At 45.2% G+C, this 23,548-nt stretch overlaps 1 protein-coding gene across 1 annotated transcript in view; it reads left to right on the forward strand.

Annotated features, from left to right (window-relative positions):
- LOC146808492 (extracellular calcium-sensing receptor-like) overlaps positions 1 to 2,069 on the forward strand; it is a 176,628-nt gene extending 174,559 nt beyond the window's left edge. Inside the window, exon 6 of the mRNA XM_085623961.1 lies at positions 1,048 to 2,069. Within this exon, the coding sequence (XP_085480087.1) occupies positions 1,048 to 1,973 (926 nt within the window). The 3' untranslated portion in view covers positions 1,974 to 2,069. The remainder of the gene's footprint in view (positions 1 to 1,047) is intronic.
- Positions 2,070 to 23,548: the final 21,479 nt, after the last annotated feature.

Raw genomic sequence — 23,548 nt, forward strand, 5'->3', positions numbered from 1 at the left:
AATACCTACACCGGGTATACTATACTTGGGTGCGACTGCACCGAGCGGGCTTGATAGCTTCCCCGGAATGCCTCAGGTGTGGTAGGGAGGAGGGCACATTCCTACATACGGTCTGGCATTGTTCATCGCTGGATCGTTTCTGGAGGGGGATGTTTTCCTGTTTGTCTGAAGTCCTTGGATGGCTGCTCCCGCGCATGCCGCAGCTCGCGTTGCTACACGTTTTGGATGGCATCGGGGGCAATATTTATAAACGGCACCTCATGCTGCTTGGTCTTACGCTGGCGAAATGTGATATTGCAAAGATGTGGAAAGATGAGCGGGCCCCCTCGGTGGTTGCCTGGAAAAATGGCCTAGACTTCTCTATGGGGCTGGAACAACATATTTTTGTGGCTCGGGGCTGTCCACGTAAACATTTTAAGATATGGAAGCGGTGGGCGGATTATCGGGGTCTGTGGCTGGAACCACCGGCAGGGACGGAAGATCTCCCAGTGGGATTAGGGCAGGGCTAGAGTGGGGGGACCTGCGATGTGGGGGTAGGGGGGTTGTGGGCGGTGCAGGGGTGTTGCGGGTGGGGCGGGCCTCTATTAGAGCGAGTAGGCTGTCATTTCTGTTCCTCTCAGTGGACTATGGGTGTGGGCGGGTGAGCGGTTCTCAGTGAACAGAGCGCAACTTGGTTGGGGGGGCTGGGGGGGAGGGTGGCGATCCGAGATTCCACTTTAGATCAAAGAATGGGTTTGGATTGTTTATTCTTTGTGGTTCCCTTTCTTAAAAATTGAAAATGTCCTTTGCTGTGTTATTGCTTTATAACTGGATGCTGCAGAGGCCTCTGGGGTACAGAGCCCTGCATATAATGTGCAAATGACAAATAAAAATGTGTTGTTAAAAAAAAAAAGTAATCACCAAAAGGAACTCCTGCCTTTTGGAACCTTCAAGAACAATAAACTCCTAGAAAATATAATGTTATGAGTCTCTAGATAGATCTCCAACAACCTAAAGCATTAGGAAGCATTACCTTTAACCTATCGAAGAATCTTCTTTCTTTTTCAGATACACTCACATGCTTAAAATGTCCTGACAGCCACTGGCCCAATGAAAGGCGTGATCGATGTGTCCACAAAGTGATTGAGTATCTACGCTATGATGAACCCCTGGGGCAAACTCTCACCTCCTCTGCCATCCTCCTGACCTTCTTCACTGCTTCTGTCTTGGGGATCTTTATCAAGTACAGACACACTCCTGTTGTGAAAGCAAACAACCGAGGCCTCAGTTACCTGCTCCTCCTTGCACTCATATTCTGCTTCCTCTGTACTTTCCTCTTTATCGGCAGTCCCAGGACGTTCACCTGCATGCTTCGACAAATTATGTTTGGGATAATTTTTTCCATCAGTGTCTCCTGTGTTCTTGCAAAGACTGTTCTTGTTGTTCTTGCCTTCAAGGCAACTAATCCATGCAGCTCTGCAAAGAAGTGGCTTGGATCAAAGACCCCAACCTGTATCGTGTTCTTCTGTTCACTGGTCCAGACTGTAATCTGCACTGCTTGGCTAGTGATGTCCCCCCCATTTCCAGAACTCAACATGAAGTCTTACAATGAGAAGATAATCTTTGAGTGTAATGAAGGAGACACCATCTTCTTCCAAAGCATGCTGGGATACATGGGCCTCCTGGCCACAGTCAGCTTCATAGTGGCCTTTCTCTCAAGGAATCTCCCTGGAAGCTTCAATGAGGCCAAGTTGATCACCTTCAGTATGCTGGTGTTTGTCAGTGTGTGGATCTCCTTCATCCCGGCGTACGTAAGCACACGGGGGAAGTACATGGTGGCTGTTGAGGTGTTTGCCATCCTGTGCTCTAGTGCTGGACTGCTTGGTTGTTTATTCTTTTCAAAGTGCTATATCATTCTAGTGTGGCCTGAGAGTAATACCAAGCAGCATCTGGTAGGAAAGGCACATCCCACTGATAATAAAAAAGAATGTTAATGAACATAAATGTTTTACAATGGACGGGTGGGGCAAATAATACTGCACATACCACTCTCTCTATTTGTTTCATTCAAAGAAAATGGGTACACATGTAAGAGGAACTGGTCACCATGACCCCTGTCAGGAAATCATTGTGACCACAAATATAATTAAGTTTTACTCAGCACTCCAAACCATATCACTGAAGCCACATTATATATGTATAAAAACTATGCGATGCCAATCAATGATCATCTCTTAATAAATTTGAAAATGGATCTGGTATTCCATGGATGTTTGATTCTTTATTGTCTCCTTCTTCTCCTAAGAAAATCTAAATTGTAGCCAGAGCAATATCCAAAATGGAAAGCCAACACGTTTCGTCCCTCTCAGCACTTCTTCAGGGCTCCGAGGTTCCAATCAAATGTATTAGTGAAAATAAAGTATTCATCATGTTATCCATATATTCAACAGCCTCTTCGCACCCGAATACCTCATTCCAGTTTTGAGAGGTAATGTCAAAGCAGTATTCCTCAATTTCCAATTAAGGCCAAAATTGCAACAAGTGTTGTCCCCGAGGAAGGTACCAAGGTTCTCTTGAACAGTCTCATGCAACAATGTCTCAATGGGAGTCAATGAGGGAGTTATGAATGTTTTTGATAGTAAAGTGTATTAACTGCAAAGTGAACACGTGTTTGTGCAAGGCTTAAACGGCGCAAGTGAAACACATGAGAAAGGTAAAACAACTTAATCTTGGGAGTATTTGAAAAGCAATATTATACATGAACGTTTTCTTTATACCACAAATACAAAATCATGTTATAATTTTTAATCCCAATTTAGCTGCTACAAGGCGACGGCATTTTGACCTTCATGACTCACGGTCATCATCAAGGCAAGGGATCTCAAGAAGGATGACTGCTGCCTACATGAATTCGAAGACACGTGGGAGCCAGTGGAGCATATGTGCTTGGACCTGGGCCAGTCCAGCTGGTCACCGGCAAAGAGGCCTACTGAAGGTCCTCAAGTGATCCCGGATGAATCTGCTTCTCCAGCGCCCTTCGTTTACGTGCAAAACGGTGCAGCGGGGCAAAGCATGCTACTCACTCATGTTGAACCTTAAGCGAGCACAATGTGTCCACTTTGCACTAGTACACCCCCTAAAAAGCATGGTTTTTTGCTGCATTATAACCTTTGTAAAGTCTAAATCTATGCTTTTTACTGTTAATATATCTGCATGAAAACAAAATGCTAAGATTATGTGTGTTTTTGTAATTAATTTACTATAAACAAATTGGATTCTCTCATTGAGACATTGCTGCATGATACTGTACCCACCCAGGTCTCAATTGGGATACAAGTTCCTCTTGTAGTTTCGAACAAGGTTCTCTTGAAGACGTCCAGTGCATTTTGCTTATAACATACAGCTGTACGCTATGAGCATGCTTCACAAGACGCCTTCAAGAGAACCTTGAGCCTATGGACGACATAATGAAAGCTTAATTTTCACTGATACATTTGATTGGAACTCCCAAGCTCTGAAAAAGTCCCAAGAGCTATGTTCTGCCACGTACCTGCCATGATATATATTGCTTTGCCGGCTGCGTTACATTTTTCAAAGATTATTTAATTCAAAGTGAAAGTAAACAGTTCCGACCTCTTACGGCCATCCGCTCTGAAAACACTGAAACACGGACGGTAGTAACTCAGCCCCTCGTGTATCCAACTTCAGCCACGGGGTGTTACATTAACAGTATTGTTGACAGCATCCTAGGTTATGAATTGAGAGTGCAGCAGCTGTACCTCATCATAGAGCTGAAAGGTAAAGCCGCCTCCCTTCTGGTAGCATGGGATTGTGCCAGGCCCCTTGACCCTACTCCATGGTGGTGGCCTCCTGCTGCAGAGACAGTCTGACGACCTGCAGTGGCCGCATGGGTACACTCAGAATGCAGCCCAGCTAGTGCTTTTTTGAGGCACTTCCGGAATTCCATTTTGTTTTCAGGCCTGAGAGTAGGGATGGTATAATGGACTTGTTTTATGACTACCGATGCTACTTAGCTTCATCGGCTAGGCTGGTGACACATGTGGCATTACACTGTTTGAATTACTTGTACTTGCATTTACTTAGCGCTTGCTATCCCTGATGAGGTGTCGAAGAGCTTTTTCGGCGAGTAGCACGCTACTCCGGAACCCATAAAGGATTAGTCGGGAATTAATATAGTGAAATATGAAATTAATTTCAGTGATGGATATGTTGGTCTGTTAATTGGATTGAACAGGATAGTGGAGGGATGGAAGATGATCTCATGCTCAAGAATTGAAGGTGTATTGATGAGCTAGAATTTCAGGCTGGGACTTGCAGCCTACATGAAGATCTCTAGAGTAGGGACTAAACGTCCGAGTGATAATTGATAATACTGTAGCTGGTAAGTAGACTTTACTGCTGTAAATTCAAAACAATCATGACATCAATTCATTTGTGTATGATAAAGATTTGTGCTTGTAATTGTCAATACGACTTTGATTAAGGTATGTTTAAGCAGACTTGAGGAGGGTCATAGACCTGGCCCTTTCCTCTGGGAAGAGAGGCTCATCTGGGATTTTTATTAGGGGAACTAAGACCTCGGTTCTTTCCTTTTCCACCTCAGACCCCAACATACATCAATTAGAAATTACACCAATTAACCCACTACAGGCTGGCTAATATTTAGAATGTGGTGGCAGAAGAATATTCCAACAGCTTTGAGATACATGCAACGGCTCCTGGAAAGAGAGAGAGTGCAATACATGGGTGTGTGCCTAGCGTACAAGATAAACTATGCCTACGCTCTAGCAAATCTCTCCTGGGTTGTTCAAATTTAAATCTACATGCTCTCTGACCAGCAAGGGGCAGAACATTTAGAGACAGATTCATACAGCGTTGAGAATCCACAATCCTGAAGGATCTCCATCACCTCAGACTCGAAAGTGACCTAGAAAAGTGCCCGAGACTACTGAAAATACTTTTTTGTATTTGAATTTCAGTAAGAGATGCACCGGTTCATTTTGTAATCTTGCTCCTCTGATTGACCTCGTGTATGCAGCATTGACAGTTGTCATTCTATATTCTTTCCAAGCCTACCCTCTTACCCAGCTGTGCTAATATGTGAAGGACCAGTCTTGAGTCCTCCTTTCAAACAAGTCCCAGGGACTGATGCATACCATGGCCTCAGCGTACCAATGTAGTAGTTTTGAAAAAGCAACACTGGCACATGCAATTATTTGTAAGGTTCAAAGTTACATGATACATCATATCTTCTTGCATCTAAGTAACCTACCTGCATCCCCTCTACTCAAAGAGATGACGCTTCTCAAAGAGGCGAGATGTGGTACAGTAGTGTGCACCACTTTACAAAACCCAAAATTAAAAAAAGATAGAAGTTGAGGGTAAGGACACAGACAAGAATGCGCAAAGTTCAACAAATTCAGAAAAACTTCATATGAAACACACAAAACCCTCCCCTCATACATATCCTTCTTATGTGTGGCCTGCACAACACATTACAGCCTGTGGAAATATGCAACCAACAGTCAGTGTTTCTTATTGACAGACCTCCTACACATTCTCTAGAGTGAGGAGTTTATGTGCTTTGCTACATATAGACGCTGTCACCTGGGCTGCTGCTTGCTTTAGGACGTTGTAAAAAAAAAGTCTTCCTTTGGTCAGCCTAATACTAAACACCACTCAAAATCAATCACCAAGCCACATAATACAGAATCTGATATACACAAGGGAGTCTAGTTATCAACTCAAAGCCAGTAAACCAGAAATACGTCAGTAGTATAAATTATACATGTCTTTTTGTTAAAATCGTTAAAAAACATTTATAAAAGTTAAAAATGAAGTTAAAAATCACAAAGTATTAAACCACATCAATTGCTTGTACATATAATGAATCACCAATGTTATAGCAGCATGTAGCAAAAAAAAAAAATTGCCACCACACACAAAATCAACCAATCAGACAACATTTAATACAATAAGAGTAGAACAAGACAATACACTATGTCATCAAGAAAAACATATGTGTGTATATACAACGTTAGGACTGGAAGCCGATATGTTGTCAATCGCTGAATATCTATGGTACCAGCCACCAAAACGAATTGTGTATCAAGGCGTCTGAACGAATCAAAAACAATTGGGTGTACTCAAACCCACAGAGTAGATACAGCTTGTCTCGAAGAGACCGCGCATGCAGCACATGCGCTGCCTAGTCGAGACCTAAAAAGGGAGCTTGAGATCAGGAATTTAGAAAAAAACATGTTTATTACTATTATAAGTACCATCAGCAAATAGAAATATGTAAATGTAACTACAATCTCATTCAATCAAAGGACAAATAAATCACTTCAGTTACAGGAAAATGCAATAATCAGCAAAATGAGGAATAGAAGTCTCAACATGCAACAAATCAATATAAAACCAGGCAGCATCTCAAGTAGAAACCCAAAGCCTCAAAGGAGTCTCTCTGGCTCAAACCCCAAATACGAGGGTTGATATAAAACTATTTCATCACAGAAAATGATGGAAACTGCAAAGTGGTGCAAGCAAAAGTATATATATTTCATCAAATCATAATAGAAGTATTTGAAAATGTTATCTAAGCCTACCATCTTAACACTAACCCACTGCGTGAATATTTATTTACCCCCTTCTAACCTAACGCCATCGGAGGTGGCAGAACAAAGATATCACAATAAACAATGGAAAGTTTTATATGAGCCAGTACAGTGGGTTAGAAGAGAGAACCTTAGAAAGCAGCAAAAACATTTCCGCAATGGATTCTTCAAGAACATGTCATACAAAACAAACAGTGCACATCTTGCAGCATGAGGTGTCGAGTGAGAAATATAACCACACAGTGAACATTATGAAACGGCGCCCTACGTATAAAGATTTCATGGAATTCTTCCTACTCTGGCAAACCTCCACACTTCACAGCAGTGTTTGTCAATTAAATAACTTTGATAAGGGCCTTTCCAATGAGCCTCTAAGCAAGACCTTCTAAAATACTCTTTCTCAACAACCCAGTCGCCGGGTTCTAGGTCATGGACCGGTTTGCACTTGCTGAGGGTGTTGCCACATAAAACAAACATTGGCAGTAATCCAGCTGCAGATCACGTGCAGCTGAAGGAGAACCAGAAATCCACCCTGCTTGCCCCAAAAGGATCTGACGTGGTGATAAGTCTGTGGCCTGGAAGGTTTGCTTCTCATACACAGTAGTTCAGGGGGATGAGCATTTCAAAGTTATGGGTGTATTCACTTTTGACAGTTTTGCTTTGAGGGTACCGTTTATTCTTTCAATGATGCCTGATGCTCTGGGATGATAACTACAATGGAATCTTTGATCTATTTTGAACTATTTAATAAAACCCAACCTGAAAATCGTCCTTTATATTTTCAACCAGAAGAACCAATTACAATAGTACAAGCACTGGAAATTATTATGCAAGACAGTTCTTTCTGACTCTAAAATGCCCGCACATATGCTCACACTGATGGGGGGCCTATCATGGTCGGACGGCAGACGCCACCTGTTGGTGGTCACCATGAGTTATAGTCAGTCTAGCTCTTCCTTAACAGGTAACTGTCTCTTGAGGTCTCATGTACAGTCAGCCTCAGCTATTTCACGTTGAAGACCCCTTATGAACGATACAATGAACAGAACGGGCTTTGCATCAGTCTATTGCACGTGATTGGATGGCTTTACCTCTATCTTATTTCCTTGCTTCTGATTGGATGGCGTTCCTCCTTGTTGTGTTGCTCATCCTGCCCAAGGAGCATTTCAGTTTCTCAGTGTTTTGATTGGTTGAGTTTTGTGACCTAAGGCTGCAGACCTCTGAACTGCTTAATTTGTAACAATAAAAAAAAAAGGGGGGCCAGTGCCCGAAGCTCCTCTGAGAAGCCCATGGCAGATGTTGTTAAATGTCAATGCCCCCTAGTCCAGTGCCTTTAATCCACCTTCAGACACTCCCTGTCCCTTTCTCTTCCTTTGCAGGCTCCTGCTATATCCCTCTGTTACAGTTCTCTGTCTTTCTCTTCCACCTTGTTTTTCCCTCTTGTTCTCATTACATGTCTGGTGAGTAAGTGCCATTCCCCAAAAAGGAGTGCTGGGGGGCCCACCGGTAGTCACCGGCTCCAAATGAGCACTGCTTCTGTCAACATTCAACAAGTAAATGAGTATTGAAATGCAACCTGTACTTGCCAAATGAGCATTACCAGGGGTCTAGTCGGGGTGGACTTAGGTGGTCGGAGTTTCCCTCCCTCTATTTTAGAAAAGGGGACACCATCTCCCACCGAGCCTAAGGGAGGCTGGAAACTTTCCCTTTGTTTTTAAACTGATGGCTCCTGGTGCCTCCTTGCTTGTAGTCGCCAGCATGCCTTGTCCAGATGTGCAGTTGTTACTGGTTTGATGGTTAAACACACAAGCAAAACACAAAGAATGTACAGTAAACAACTAACTCTCGCAAAAATACACCGAGGCCTTTTACTCACTTTGTAAAAACTCGTTTTTAGGTCTCGCGTTGCAGCACGAAAGCGCTGCCATCGCTTTGCGAGGCATGCAGTATACACTATAGTGTGGAAGCTTCCTGGAAGCTCCGCCCACTCTCCAGCCCATCTTTTTCAGTGGCTTAGGTCCTAAATGCTGCCTTTCTATTGGGTTTTGGCATTGTTATACCATCCTCCTGACGAGCATGTCGTCATTTGGAGCCTTCCACAGCTATCGGCCCCTTTACTCCTGCACTATTTTCTTCCCTACCCCCCCCCCCCTGTCAAAGTTAACTTCTCGGACCCTCACCCTCCTTCCTGCCCACTTGCCACCGGTACTCTAGGGAGAGAGGCTGCCACCGGTACTCTAGGGAGAGAGGTGCCCAGGAGCAGCGGCAGAAAAAACTTGCAGCTGCCACTCAAAGTGCAAGGAGGAAATCAAAACTGGGCGGGCCTCCCGGATGCACCTGGATCAGCCCGCCTGTGGCCAAGAGAAATCAATCAGGGCAGCTCCATCGGGAGACTGGTTGACTTTCGGAAATACGCAGAGGTGCCCAGAGCCATAGATGCCTCTTTCATGTATGCGTTAAGTTGCACCTTTGCCAATGCTTGTTATTTTCTGTGCACCGTGCGCGCTTTCACTTCCATTGTTGTTTCACAATGGCGGCCGCCGCACACACCACTCGCGGGACCCAGCCTATCTCTGAGCTCCCGAGTCCCGCACAGCCTATGACATCCACGAACCCACTGTTTGTTAACTCTTAATCAAACTGCCCCCCCTCATCCGTCGGCTAGACTGCCAACTTTGGTGCTGGAAACCAGGGTTCGAGCCTCGGGGTCGTGTCCACATCCTGTGATTCTGGGCAAATCACTTAATCTCCCCGTGCCTGAATGTGTAATGTAAATACGGTGCTCATGTAAAGCGCTCCAATACATTCGGGTCGAGTTTGCGCTGTATAAATATGCAAAAAAAAAAAAAAGTTTCCATTCCTGCCAAGAACTTCAACGCGGGAGCGGTGCAGCGGAGGGACGAAGATGAGGGTACGCTCACTTTGGCTGCACAAAACGTGCTTTGATGCATACCATCCGTGAGAGTATGCTTCTAAATATAGCCATATGTGTGTGTGAGTATTGTATGCTTCAGAGTGCAGTGGTTCCTTGTACCCCTGCACACATCTTTTGTGGGCTGAGAGGTAATGTTCCCAGGACGGGTTTTATCCTGAGCCCTTTCTTTACACAAGGTGGCAGTTCCCAAAATAACTAGAACCCCTGAGACAGGAACTTGTCTGCTCTTTTGCAACTCTTTGTTCTCTTAGGATGTGGCCGAAAATCCATGATCTTAACCCCCCCACCCCTGTCCGTGCCTTTTTTACCCATCCCCTCCCTTTGTCTGTGCCTTCTTTGCCCCGCCCCCTCCCCCATCCGCCCCTTCACTTGCCCGTGGTGCCTTCTGTTTTTTGACAAATGTTGCTGTGGGGTACATAATTATTACCATGTATTTATGGACGACTAACTAATAGCTGCTGGGTGTTTTGGAAGCAAAATAAGAAAGTAATCCAGCGCTCGGTTGTATTACTCATCCTGTTCTGAGGAGTGAGGCCAGTGAAGCAGCAACAAATAGGCAGGCAGGCTAGATAGCTCAGTGGGTCACTGCCCTCGCCGGAGAGATGTGAGAAAGCTCTTACTATTCTTGCAGGTTTCTCAGTATTTCACCCGCATGGAGATGATACAATGATTGCCATTTTTTTAGCCCTGTGAAACCGAAAAAAGTTGCAACAGTGATATTAAAATATTAGAATCTAATTAAACACCGATTTAGAAACAGATTTTTTGTAAAGTGGTCTCGTAAGATTATCGCTCGCGTATAATAGTGGCCAAGCCTTTGTATACATTGTATGCGTGGATATCAAAATACGTGTGTCTTCGTATATTGATTTTACAGGGATATCGGTATGTCGAACTGCAGTGACCTTGGGGCCGATTCACAGAACAAACTTAAGACAAAATCCTAAACTTAGTACCATTTTGGTATTCACAGAATGCACTTACTACTTCTGGTATTCACAGAATGAACTTACTACTTTTGCGATTCACAGAATAAACTTACTACTTTTGCTATTCACAGAATGGATTTACGACTACTAAACTTACGTCCGCACTCGGGCCGGAAATTCCGGTCCGGAGGCGGAGCTTCCGGCCCGGAGGCGGAGTTTCCGGGCCGGAGGCGGAGATTTGGGCCATGGCTAAATCTCCGCCACTGGCCGGAATCCCCACCTTCGGGCCGGAAGCTCCGCCTCCGGCCCGGAAGCCCCGCCTCCGGGCCAGAAACTCCGCCTCCGGGCCGGAAGCTCCGCCTCCGGGCCGGAATTTCCGGCCCGAGTGCGGACGTAAGTTTAGTAGTCGTAAATCCATTCTGTGAATAGCAAAAGTAGTAAGTTTATTCTGTGAATCGAAAAAGTAGTAAGTTCATTCTGTGAATACCAGAAGTAGTAAGTGCATTCTGTGAATACCAAAATGGTACTAAGTTTAGGATTTTGTCTTAAGTTTGTTCTGTGAATCGGGCCCCATGTATCTTTTGTAAAAAAATCTAAGAACACATATCCAGTCCACAATTCCCCATGTAACTATCTGCATTTTCTATTTCAAGAATAGTGTTTACATCCTTCTCTTCTTGTATTTTTTAAAATATATTGAGAAAAAAGTGGCATCGGGGTCTAGAATCACGTGTCTTTTAAAATCTCATCCTCTGAGAAGATGTGCATTAAACAGGTATTTAATCCAATTAATCCGAACATGGACTTTTTTGTTTTGCGCCTTGTGTGCATCCCAGTGCAAGTGACACCACTTTCTTTCAGCCGCTGTATCTACAGTGCCCGGCATCGGTCACTGGGCTAGTTTAACGCCATTTCATGCTTCATCATCACCGTCCGCTCCCTGCTATTTTCAACAAAAGTAACCTGACTTCAGAGACTATTCTCTTTGCCCCAGAATTTCCCTCAAACAAAAGTTTGTTTTAAGCCCGGACGTTTATCACTTTTTTTCCTTTTTTTTTTTTGCTATTTCTTTTTTTTCTTTTGTTTCTTTGTCTTATAGACTGCAGATATTCTGTGTGTTTGAATTAAATAATCAATTTATCTCCCATGATTACGTTGGCATTGGTGCATGTCTCCCTGTCATTTTAACCTGTGATTTTGCCTATTCTGATTTAATATGCACAAACTAAAATGGTTATGTTTTAAGACATTCATAGGCTCTTCCTGTAGAGGATGCTCGTATGGTCACTGAAGCTCCCCCTCACCACCCAGGCCAGAGATTGATTGTGAACCGCTTACAATCAACTTCTGTCCAGAGCAACAATCCCCAAAGTGCAGCCAAAGCAACCCCCTTACCACCCCCCCCACCCGTCCCCTGGCACTACTGCCGCTGCTGGTTCTGCTTCTGGTGCTGCTGCAGAAAGGCGCCTGCGGGACCGACAGTTCGAGTAAGAGGGAGTGGGGATGGGGTGAGTGAGTGAGATTACGCGGGGCGGGGTGGGTATGTATGTATGCCTGGACGCAGCTCTTAACTTGTATGCAAATACTGAAGCACTTTTATTGCGCGGCTCTATGGAGTGGTCTTGGACTCCACAGCGCCAGCGACGTTGAAATGCTGGTTCAACGTGCACATTCCATTGGACAGGATGGATACAGTGTGGGAAAAAGCTGTATCATTCATGTGAAGGCTACTTTACCACTGTGCACAGGGATTCGAGGCATGCAGGGCTGCAAGAGTTTGTGATGTCAGCACTTGGGGGTATGTGTGGCAGACGGTGGGAATGCGGGGGAGGGGGAAGGTGTGCATGCTTAATATGCATTTAGGACATGGCTGAGGGTATGCAGTATTAGGAACATGGCATATGATGCATGGGGCAGCGATGCAGAACACCTGAGTCTGGGCTGAGGTTGGGAAAAACGGCCATCAGTGGATAGTATGCAGGGCCTGGAGGGAATGCAATGCCCGAGGTACACTGCACAGTGGGCATACTGGGTGCTGGATGCTTGCAGCGATGTACTTTAGAGAGAGTGAATACTCTGGATGGAGGGAGACTGATTGGAGTGAGGGCTGAGAATCAGACACATTATAAACAGTAGACAACAGATATCGGTGATAAAGGCTCTCGGAAGTGAGTGTTTTATGCTTTCTTCAGTTTATTATTATAGCTGAACACTATAACTTCTTCCACAACTGTTGGAGGTCTTGTGACGGCAGAAGAGAGTGCACGTTTCTCAAACTTGTGAGCCAGGACCGCAGTGGAGGTCTGCAGACAGGTGTGGTGGGATCGCATCGCCTGGACCCTGACGGAGTCGGGTCATTCCATTCTAGGCTGTACCTAACTTGTAAATCTGCAGAATGTGGGACTCAACACAACCTTTAATTACAAAAGGAACACTGGAGCTTAATTGGCTCCGGTGCCTCAAAGGGCGTCACCAGAAATTGCTTCATTCATCTCTCGACTGACAGAAGCAGCAAGGTCCAGGACATATTTCACATCCAGGCTAGTTTAATCACTGCATTAAGGGTTTATAGGAGAGCCACTGAGCCAGGGTCTTATTACCAAAGTTAAACTGTCTGCTCTGCACTCTCCACTGCTTCTGAAGCTAAAGAGTGCAGATAGTTCCGCTAAAGACAATCTTGCGACTCCAGTGATATTAATTGCATTTCCTTCTGTTTCTTTAAAGAATGTCTGACGCACTCTTCAACATTTAAAACCACTCCACAGAAAACAACATGAGCCTGAATCTGGATGATCGCTTACAACTTCAGAAATGTCTATTTGTCTGCATTGATCCAACATTAAAAATGTAATTTTGTATTCATCTTGCTTATAGGGTGTGCAGGTAAAAACAGCTCTGTTTACCCTTATTAGCTTGCTCTGTGACCATTGCATAAACAGCACTGGTAATTTTGCAGTTTGCTAGGTGCACATTTATCTTAATGCAGAGCCAAAGATGAAAATGGGAATGTTTCCTCTCATCCGGAGGTGATCTCCGTTTTACTTTTTCAAAAAATAAAAAAAGATACAACTTTTTTTTCTTAAATATTAATTGCAGTTGTAAATCACACTGCATCACCCAATGTGTAATAATTGTCTAGCTATTCAATACCTGGCGGCAAAACATCCAGGATATTGTGCTGCATAGCTACACACTTATAAGGTCTCAAAGGCGAGACCGATTGCATTGCAAATGCTTGTTTTACAATCTTGCTACTAACCAATAGGTGGAGGTGTATATGACGCCTAAAAAATGTGTAATGTTTTGTAGGTGCACTACCGACCACGACCACCATTGCCAGGGCCAGCGAAGGCGACGCGGAGGGAAAGGATGCGGCAGTTGCCAATACCGATGGAGCGGTAGGGGGAGTGCCAGCACCAGTGGCGGGCGGTGGTAAGTTAGATTCATAATCCTTAACTAGTGTTGACATTACACTCACTGCAAGGGTGTACTGTATGTATACTGTACTGTTGAGACTTAGGGCCCCATTAGGATGGTGGGCGGATTGCCCCCGCCGGGCCGGCGGTAGTCACCGCCGACCCCGCAGGGGCAAACCTCCCGCCATCCCTGTAAAAAAGACCCCCCGTCATATTACAATGGCTGGGGGTCCGCGGCGGATTGAAACCGTCTGCCGATTTTCCACACAGTCGACATGTCGACCGGGCGGAAAAGGGTTCAATATGGCGGTGTCTGAACACACCGCCAGCCATATAATCTGCATTTTGGAATGCCTTCCCGTGGCGGCATTGCCGCCATGGAAAGGCATGCGGAGTATGCTTGGGGGGCCGTAGTGGGCCCCCATGGAAGGTACCCCCCTGCCTTCCAAAGCACAACGTGGCAGGCTCCGCGCGGGGCCTGTCACGTTGTGCTTGGAAAAGCACAACATGTATTTTTAGCATTGCGGCGGGCGGTGCTTTCGGCACCGCCCACCACAATGTTAAAAATACGGGATACGCCCGCCACTAAGTAAGTAAGAGTTGTGAACGTTTGAAGAGTGAAGACACCCTTTAATTGGCATAAGGGCAGGAGTATTGAGTAACCAATGGCCTCATCTATCTGATTTCAACTCCGCTTTGAAAGTTTTATGGAGAAGACTAAAAGTCAGATCAGATCACCTGGTGTTCAACTAAAAAGTGAAAGACGGGTGGAAGGAAGAAGGACGGGTGACATTTAATAAATGTTATGTACTGTGCTTTATAGTGCTACCATGCCACTATGTGTATAATTAACTTGTCTTACTGTTTTTCTAAGAGTATATTTTACAATTGTCTTGTTTTTTTCTTTTTGATATACAGCTACTCCTTCCAAAGTTGATCGGAAGGAGTTGGCCGCCAAGGCACGGCGCCGCAAGCTGGAGGCAATCCATCAGGAATATCAACGGCTGGTGGTCTTGGCAGAGGAGGAAGAGGAGACTGCAGCACTTGAAGCCTCCTCCAGTGCCCCGGGCCCCAGCCACCGCCCTCCAGCGGTACGGAGCCACCGTCTGGCGGCTGCCTGCCGCCGCAATACCATCTCTGGTGCCCCCCCCACTGTGGCTGCAACTGCCGCGCTCTCAGGCGCCGCGTCGCCCGTCTAGAGGAGCAGATGCGTGTTGTCCTGCAATCCCGCCCCACATCTTAGTCCCTGTCTTCTGCCCCTTTTTTAATTCTTGTTTGGGTGGGTGGGAATTGGGCGTTGGGGTTTTGGACATTTGGACTTTCTTACGGACATTGGTTGGGGTTAGAGAGGGGGGTGGGTCAGCTTTTGTGGTTTTTGTTACATAGTTTATTTTTGTTAGGGTACATTAAATCTGTATTTCTACGTTACATGCAATGTTGTTAATGTTTTGTGGGTGGGGTTACTGTTTTACATCACACTGTTTCCTTGCTGGTGCAGGTCCACCCATAGCCAGTGTTTGATTTAAATAATTGGCTGACTGTGTAAGACACAAACAGATAGATGCAACACCCCTCACTGATTGAGTTGTCCTACTAGTACTTTCAGTCTCTCTTCTAGTCTATGCATTCTTTATCTGGACTCAAAGGGTTTGTGAATTAATTGAAAACATGTGCATTATTAATTATGCCTCCCCCAAACTTCTCTTACCTTTGCTTGATGTTTAACTTAGGCACAGCGATGGCTGCATGGTGAATATGGTTTCCTTTTTCTAACATACCATGATTGGGGTGGTGGTGGTAGTATAGTAGTAGTAGTGGACACTGGCAGGGCAGCAGCATTTGCAAACAAAGAAAATGAGACAGTCAGTCGCCTTTGAGAGACTGTTCGAGGAGTAGTAGAATGTACAGTACAGAATTTACTGAGCAACAATTTGCTAAAATATTTTACAACAAAATATAATGGTGGTGGGGATAGCCTACTAGACAGAGTTACAAACTATAGTTGTGTTGAGTCACTTGACTAGGCCTACAGCATAACAGTTAGTGCTGTGTATGAGGAATGACAACAAATCCAATCAATGCCGGCAATTAATGCTGAGGTATATGTTCCTTTGTTAAATAAAAATCACCTTTAAAATATACTGCTCATGGGTGGGCAAGCAGACGAAGATCATCGCTCTGCCTTGAAATTGAAGTACTGTTGCTTTTGCCACATCCGCCCCAGCAAGCATGTGATGAAGTACTGGTGTACATTTAATTTAGTCACACCTCGACAATAAGTCACACAGCCCGGGGGAAGAGGGTTAGGGTTTGTTGAATGGATGGGAAGGGGGTTTGGGGGAAGGTTTGACAGTGAAAAACAGTACACATGGACAAACAAACGACAATCTTTGAAGAATACCATATCCAATATTGGTAGGGATGAATCATAAACAGAGAGCAAACCTAATGATAATAACAACAACAAGAAGAACACACTGTTGTAAAGATTGTAGACAAAAAAAATTAGTCAAATTATTTAAAAGAAGATGAAAGTTGATACTGTTACTGTGTTATCCTGGTCAAAAATGTGGACTGGATTTACATCTCGGCATTCCTCTTGGTCCTCTCGTCCATCAATCTTGGTTGACGCCACTCGCCACTGCCCAGCTGGAAATAAATGTAGATTTATTGGTAAGGTAAGTGTGCATTGTAATGTTTTCCCAAGTATAGGGCAAGGCCCGGCCTGTAATTGTAGATGGAAAAATAAAGGGGATATTGAGAAACAAAGTTGAAACAAATGCACAAGTGATGGTGTAGTGCAACAAGAAAACTTTCCGAGGCGGCATGTATGCATCATCTCTACTCTAGTCTGTTTCCAGCATTGACCTTCAACAACAACAGGACAGAGCAGGCCCACAGTGACAGGCCTGACGGCACGTTGCTTAGCACATCCTCCGTTTAGAGTACTTTTTTTTTTTAAAGAGTTGGACAAAGGCAAATCACATATCCATTCCAAACATAGCATTTTACAATTTAATTCAGTAAATCAATGCACCGCAGTCATCCCACCGCTACACTCGACTCCACTTCTACACCGACATTTGGGTCTGCTGTGGTTGTTGTTGACGTGTTTACCTTTAGGCTTTTATGCCACTCATGAAACGTCCTCCTGACTTGTTATTATTCCATCAATCATCTCCGATACTTGTACTGACTGACTGTGAAGATCAGCCTGCAGTAGAAGTAAAATGTTGTTATTACACAACAAGAGTAGAAATATTATTGACTTGAGTCATTCTTTAGTGTGTACAGTAAGACTACTAGTACACTTTGACTTCACTTCGTGCACAACAAACAAACAACAAAAACACAATCACCAATCGCTCAGAGTCAGGTGTCCAATGCATGCCATTCATTTTCATTACCTGTTCCTTCTCATCTTAAGTTAACGGGCCGTCTTTTCGTCATCATCATCATGGACGGTGCTGTTGTCAGTCATACTCAGTGCGCAGATTGAGCCCCCTTCCTGTATTCAATCAAAAGCAATGTATCAAGCTGCAGGAGAAGTACAAATTTCTTATTTGCAAGAAGGGGAAAATTCACCTTGAGTTACGTTTAGTGTGTACTGTAGAAATATGATTAGTGCACAATGACATAGCTTCATGCACAACAAACAACAACAAAATCACTCAGTCTGCGACTCTGCGTCCAATGCATGGCATCATTCATTACCTGTTCCATCTCATTTTCAGTTAATGAGCAGTCTCTCTCGGCTCTGAAAGGAGGATAGCTATAGTAGTCATGTGATTCATGCTCCACTTCTTTTGGCGGGACTAGGAAAGTTTTTATTTTTTCTTCTATTTTCCATCATCCAATCATCATTCATGAGGGCAATGGATTTAGGAGGGAGATTCAGTATGATGGAGCGGAGGAGCTGGATTCAGAAGACTGTACTGTCAAATTGCAGACACCTGAAACTTGTATATTGAAATAAGAAGAGTAGAAGACGGTGGTAATGGATTTGTTGTGATTAGCGAGTTTGTAACCAGAACGACAGACACACAGATAAAGGGAAAAAAAAGGGAGGAAGACAGTAAGTGCAAGCCTAATGTCAGGGAAGTATAGTTCGTCCTCAAACTCTGGCGGTTCAGCCAGTAGTAGGTAATCATGTGACACACTACTTCCATCACCTGAGCCTCTGTCCTCATCTTTCTCCCTTGCTTCATGTATTGTGTATTTCAGTGGTATGAAGTGCTGATTCATTTTGATCATTGTTAACCTCTCCACGTTTTTGGGTGAGAGACTGGTCCTTCTCACTGTTACAATGGAACCAGCAGCACTGAAAACATGTTCAGAAGAGACACTTGCGACAGGGCAAGCCAGATAGCTTATCGCCAGCCTGCTCAGCAGTGGCCATTCAGACCTTTTCCTATACCAATACTGCAATGGGTTTTGATCAATGTACACCTCTGTTGGGTCGTCCAGATAGGCCTGGACCATCCGCTTAATGTTCAGGGGTGCTGCTGCTAAGCTTTCCGGCTCTTTTCTCTGTGCATCAGCACTGTGCTTACTGTACATACCAATTGTCTAACGATTCTACCGGGCCTGATGATCCAGTTATTGTTGCTGTTGTCGATAGTGATGGTGAGTGTTGTGATCCAAACGCACTGCCCTCAGCCTCCGAAGTTGCACTTGATGCTGCATGCCCTGCTGCAGTACTTCTTGTGGGTTGATCTTGCGGGCTTTTAATTAGGAGCCGTTCATTTTCCAACTTACTCGCTGCCTCAGCTATCCAAATTTTGTAGCGGGCAACATCAATCTCTGAAAAAGGAAAGAATGTCTTCTGTCCAAATTTTGCCCGTGGATCCAGAATTGTGGCAGAAATGTAATGTTCTTGTGACAACATTTTATTTTCTATCCTTGTATTTTCAGCTAAGCGACGGGCTAAGCTCTCCACCAAGTCATGGGTTCCCTTTTTGTCCTCTACACCTTTGAATGATTCAGACACCTTCAGCTGATGCTCTAGCATTTGCAATAATGGGATAGCTTGGCCCATTGTACAGTCCTCCTTGCTGACTTCATGTGTGAAGACCTCAAAAGGACGAAGCATCTCAGTCAGGCATTTAACTAGGCCCCATTGCTCCATCTGAAGGGTCATGCCTTTCACAGTATCATCCCCTCTTTGCATGACATATTCATTGAGTGGCCTGTACTGCTCAAACAGACGATCAAGCATGTAATACGTTGAGTTCCAACGTGTTGCCACCTCCTGGATGAGTGCTTTGACTGGCATCCTATATTCACGTTGAATGATCCTCAGCTGCTTCCGAGCTTTAAAAAAATGGCTGAAATGAGTGCATATTCTTCAGCAGATGGCCAGTAAGTTGCTAACTATGGGTCCTTTTTTCAGAAAGTCTTGAACTATAATGTTTATGCAGTGCGCCAAACACGGAACCCTGAAATAGGAACCAAGATCCATGGCCTTAAGTACATTACTGCCATTGTCTGTGGCAACAAAACCAATACTAAGCCCTCTTGGGCGCAGCCATTCAAAAACCTTGCGGCGAAACTCTTTCAAAATGTTTACAGCAGTATGAGATTTCTCTATGGCGAACATGGCTACAGTTGCATGTTTCCGAGTACCTTTAAAAATCGCAGCTGTGTCAACAGCACCTCGTTCAGATAGCTTATCTCTAACCCCCACAAAAGAGACCCAGTGTGCAGTGATGCACATGTAATCTGTGTCTGGGCAACTGGTCCACATGTCTGTTGTCAGGTGGATATTGTGAACAGCACTCTGCAAAGCTTGTCCAACCAATTCCAGCACATCATGATGTAGTGCCGGACCAGCAATTCTTGCGAAAAAGGACCGGCAGGGAACCATCCATTTAGAGCAGATGGCTGATACAAATTCAAGGAAACCCACCCCTTCCACAAAAGAAAAAGGGAGAGGGTCCAGTGCTAACATTTTAGTCAGCTTCGCATTGTACTACCGTGCCATTGGGTGGTTGCATTGGAACTGCCCCTCCAACCTAAGCATGCTCTCAATGGTAGGGTGGATTACTTTCCTTTGTTGTGCTGTTGTTTTCATTAACCCACTTAGGCTCAACAACACAGTTTGTCTCATTGCGGTACTCGGTCGCCTTGGTGTCTCAGCCTGACTCTGAGTATGGCTCTTACTGCGGTGCCACTCAGATGTTACTGAGGAGGATGTAGGCGGTACCACTACTGGGGACTGGGGACAGGGCTAGTAATGCCTCCCTCTTCTTCACCTTCCACCGCAATAATATCGTCCCCTGATTCTTCCTGACCAACTTCAATGGGTTGAGTTTTTCTACTTTCTTTTAAGTGAAGTAGGTGATTCGCCCACACAATAGTGTGTTGTATTCTGAGATGACTTGCTTGGCCTCCGGTACCATAGTTTGTACCAAACTTACCCCGCCGAACACCTTGTCGACAAATTGAGCATATAGCAACGTTCTCCTCCTTGGTGCTAACAGAAAAGAAGTCCCAAACTGGGGAAGAGAACTTTCTGCCACTGCTGGATGTGCCACTTTCAATACCAGATGAACTGGAGGGTGTGCTTGGAATGTGACTCTGTGCAGCTACACTGTGACTTTTACTACCACTACCTACTGAGATGGTTGAGCTGGATGTAGGTCCCTGCCGGGCCTTGGAAAATATGGCAGCTGGAGGTAGTGATGGTGTAACCTGTGTTGCTGATATCCGTGCTACATCCCGCTTAGTAGCAGCCTTTCTGGATAGGGTGAGAATGTTGGTCTCCAATCCCTTTGGGGCGGGAGTGATGTGCGTGATGACTGGCTCGTCTTCATCAACATCACCCCCCTCTTCTACATCTACCTGCATAACTCTAAGTTTTTCTGGGACCTTCCTTTTCAGAAGCATTGTCTTGTGGCGTGCATCACTCTCAGACTGAGCGGGTGGCTGCCAAGTGGCATCACGATCATCAGAAGCGGGGCTTGAAGAAGAAGATGATGGACTAAGCCTCCTTTTCCTTGCTGGTGGTCTGGAAGACAATAGATCTTCCGAAACAGTGGTTTGCTCCAGTTTGTCTGCAGGAAGCTTGATTTCCTGAAATGCCCCTACGTCAGGAGCAACAACTACTATGGTGGGCTGTTCTTGCGGCTGCTGCTGTACTTGTTGCGGCTGCACACTTATCTGCTGAGTTTCTGCCTGCGTTGATCGTGTACTACTTTGCGATAATGACATTTCAACATCGCTGCTCGTTAGTAGACTGGCTACCTCTGCGACACTCAAGTGCTTGGGCCTAGGTTGGTGGGGTTGGACCGCTGGTGCTGAGGTGCTGCTCCCAGCTTGGTTCCCGGACAACGCTGCTGCAGGCGTAACTTTTATGGTGCCAAAAAAAACATTGGCCGGGACACCAGACGTGGTTAATGGCACTCCTTTTTCTGTTCCTTCTTCTCACCGGCATCATTCTTGGTACTGGACCTGGCACCTTTCTTTGGGGCCCTCTTCTTCAGATGTCAGGCAGGACAGAGATGCACAACAAGTTCTGGTCACACGTGGACGTGATGTGCAGCAGGACTTCTGTCTGGCTGGCAGTACAACGGGTGATAAAGATGACACCTTCTCCTCTGGCTTTTTGTGCACCTTAAAGCAAATAAGCCAGGAGAAGAACATCAGTGAAATGTTGCATTTGTTGTTGTGGTTCAGTTACTTTCTACTGTACTAGTGCAAACAAAAGCCATTTCTGAGACTTTGTCAACAAGGGCTATGTTATACTACTGTGTACACACACTACACTCTCAGGAAGGATAGGAAAGATAATAACAACCACCAAAAACAAAATGTAATGGAAGTGGGGTGGACCCTATTTGCCATTAAATATTTGAACATCTCATCATTCATGGAGCTGCTGCTGGCAAAGGGGGTGGATGGATGGAAGCAGTAAGCCAATAGGAAAACCATGCAGGCCTATATGGCAAAAGCAGGACACTAATAACTCCAACACAAAAAAGGCCACCAGCCACATGGACACTCACAAATCACAAACAAGCAGGGTGCCTGGGAAACACCAGGAGCTGAAAAAAGGCCTATAAAAGCCAGGCAAAGGATGCATGCTAAAGCACACTGATCTGCCTTTTTAATGTAACAAAATGCAAATATGAAAATTCACAGGCCCCAAAAAGGTCTGCAGGGTGCATGCATTACACACCAACACACACCAGACACACACAACAAAGGCATGTCTTTAAGACAACCAACATCAGAAAGCCCACCCCAAAAAAACACACTTGCCAACTCAATCCAATGCCATCCATGCCCTAAATGATGTCTAAATTCAACAGACCACACAGAAACACTTGATTAATAAAGCTGTGGCTACCTGCTCTGAGCCTACTGGATGAAAGCAGGCCTGTTGGCAGACAACAAGGCCAGACAACAAGCTTGCAGGCCTAGGCTTCAAAATGTCCTCCAGCCACATGGGCAGGCCCAACAATATCGGAAAGCCCACCCCAAAAAAACACACTTCCCAACTCAATCCAATGCCATCCATGCACTAAATGATGTCTAAATTCAACAGACCACACAGAAACACTTGATTGATACAGCTGTGGCTACCTGCTCTGAGCCTACAGGCTGAAAGCAGGCCTGTTGGCAGACAACAAGGCCAGACAACAAGCTTGCAGGCCCTAGGCTTCAAAATGGCCACCAGCCACATGGCCAGGCCCAACAACATCAGAAAGCCCACCCCAAAAAAACACACTTCCCAACTCAATCCAATGCCATCCATGCCCTAAAGGATGTCTTAATTCAACAGACCACACAGAAACACTTGATTAATACAGCTGTGGCTACCTGCTCTGAGCCTACTGGATGAAAGCAGACCTGTTGGCAGACAACAAGGCCAGACAACAAGCCTGCAGGCCTAGGCTTCAAAAAGGCCACCAGCCACATGGGCAGGCCCAACAACATCAGAAAGCCCACCCCAAAAAAACACACTTCCCAACTCAATCCAATGCCATCCATGCCCTAAAAGATGTCTAAATTCAACAGACCACACAGAAACACTTGATTATTACAGCTGTGGCTACCGGCTCTGAGCCTACTGGCTGACAGAAGGCCTGTTGGCAGACAACAAGGCCAGACAACAAGCTTGCAGGCCTAGGCTTCAAAATGGCCACCAGCCACATGGGCAGGATCAACAACATCAGAAAGCCCACCTCAAAAAAACACACTTCCCAACTTAATCCAATGCCATCCATGCCCTAAATGATGTCTAAATTCAACAGACCACACAGAAACACTTGATTAATACAGCTGTGGCTACCTGCTCTGAGCCTACTGGATGAAAGCAGGCCTGTTGGCAGACAACAAGGCCAGACAACAAGCTTGCAGGCCTAGGCTTCAAAATGGCCACCAGCCACATGGGCAGGCCCAACAACATCAGAAAGCCCACCCCAAAAAAACACACTTCCCAACTCAATCCAATGCCATCCATGCCCTAAATGATGTCTAAATTCAACAGACCACACAGAAACACTTGATTAATACAGCTGTGGCTACCTGCTCTGAGCCTACTGGCTGAAAGCAGGCCTGTTGGCAGACAACAAGGCCAGACAACAAGCTTGCAGGCCTAGGCTTCAAAATGGCCACCAGCCACATGGGCAGGCCCAACAACATCAG

Source organism: Triturus cristatus, chromosome 8, assembly GCF_964204655.1.
Source record: "Triturus cristatus chromosome 8, aTriCri1.1, whole genome shotgun sequence".
NCBI classification, from domain to species: Eukaryota; Metazoa; Chordata; class Amphibia; order Caudata; family Salamandridae; genus Triturus; species Triturus cristatus.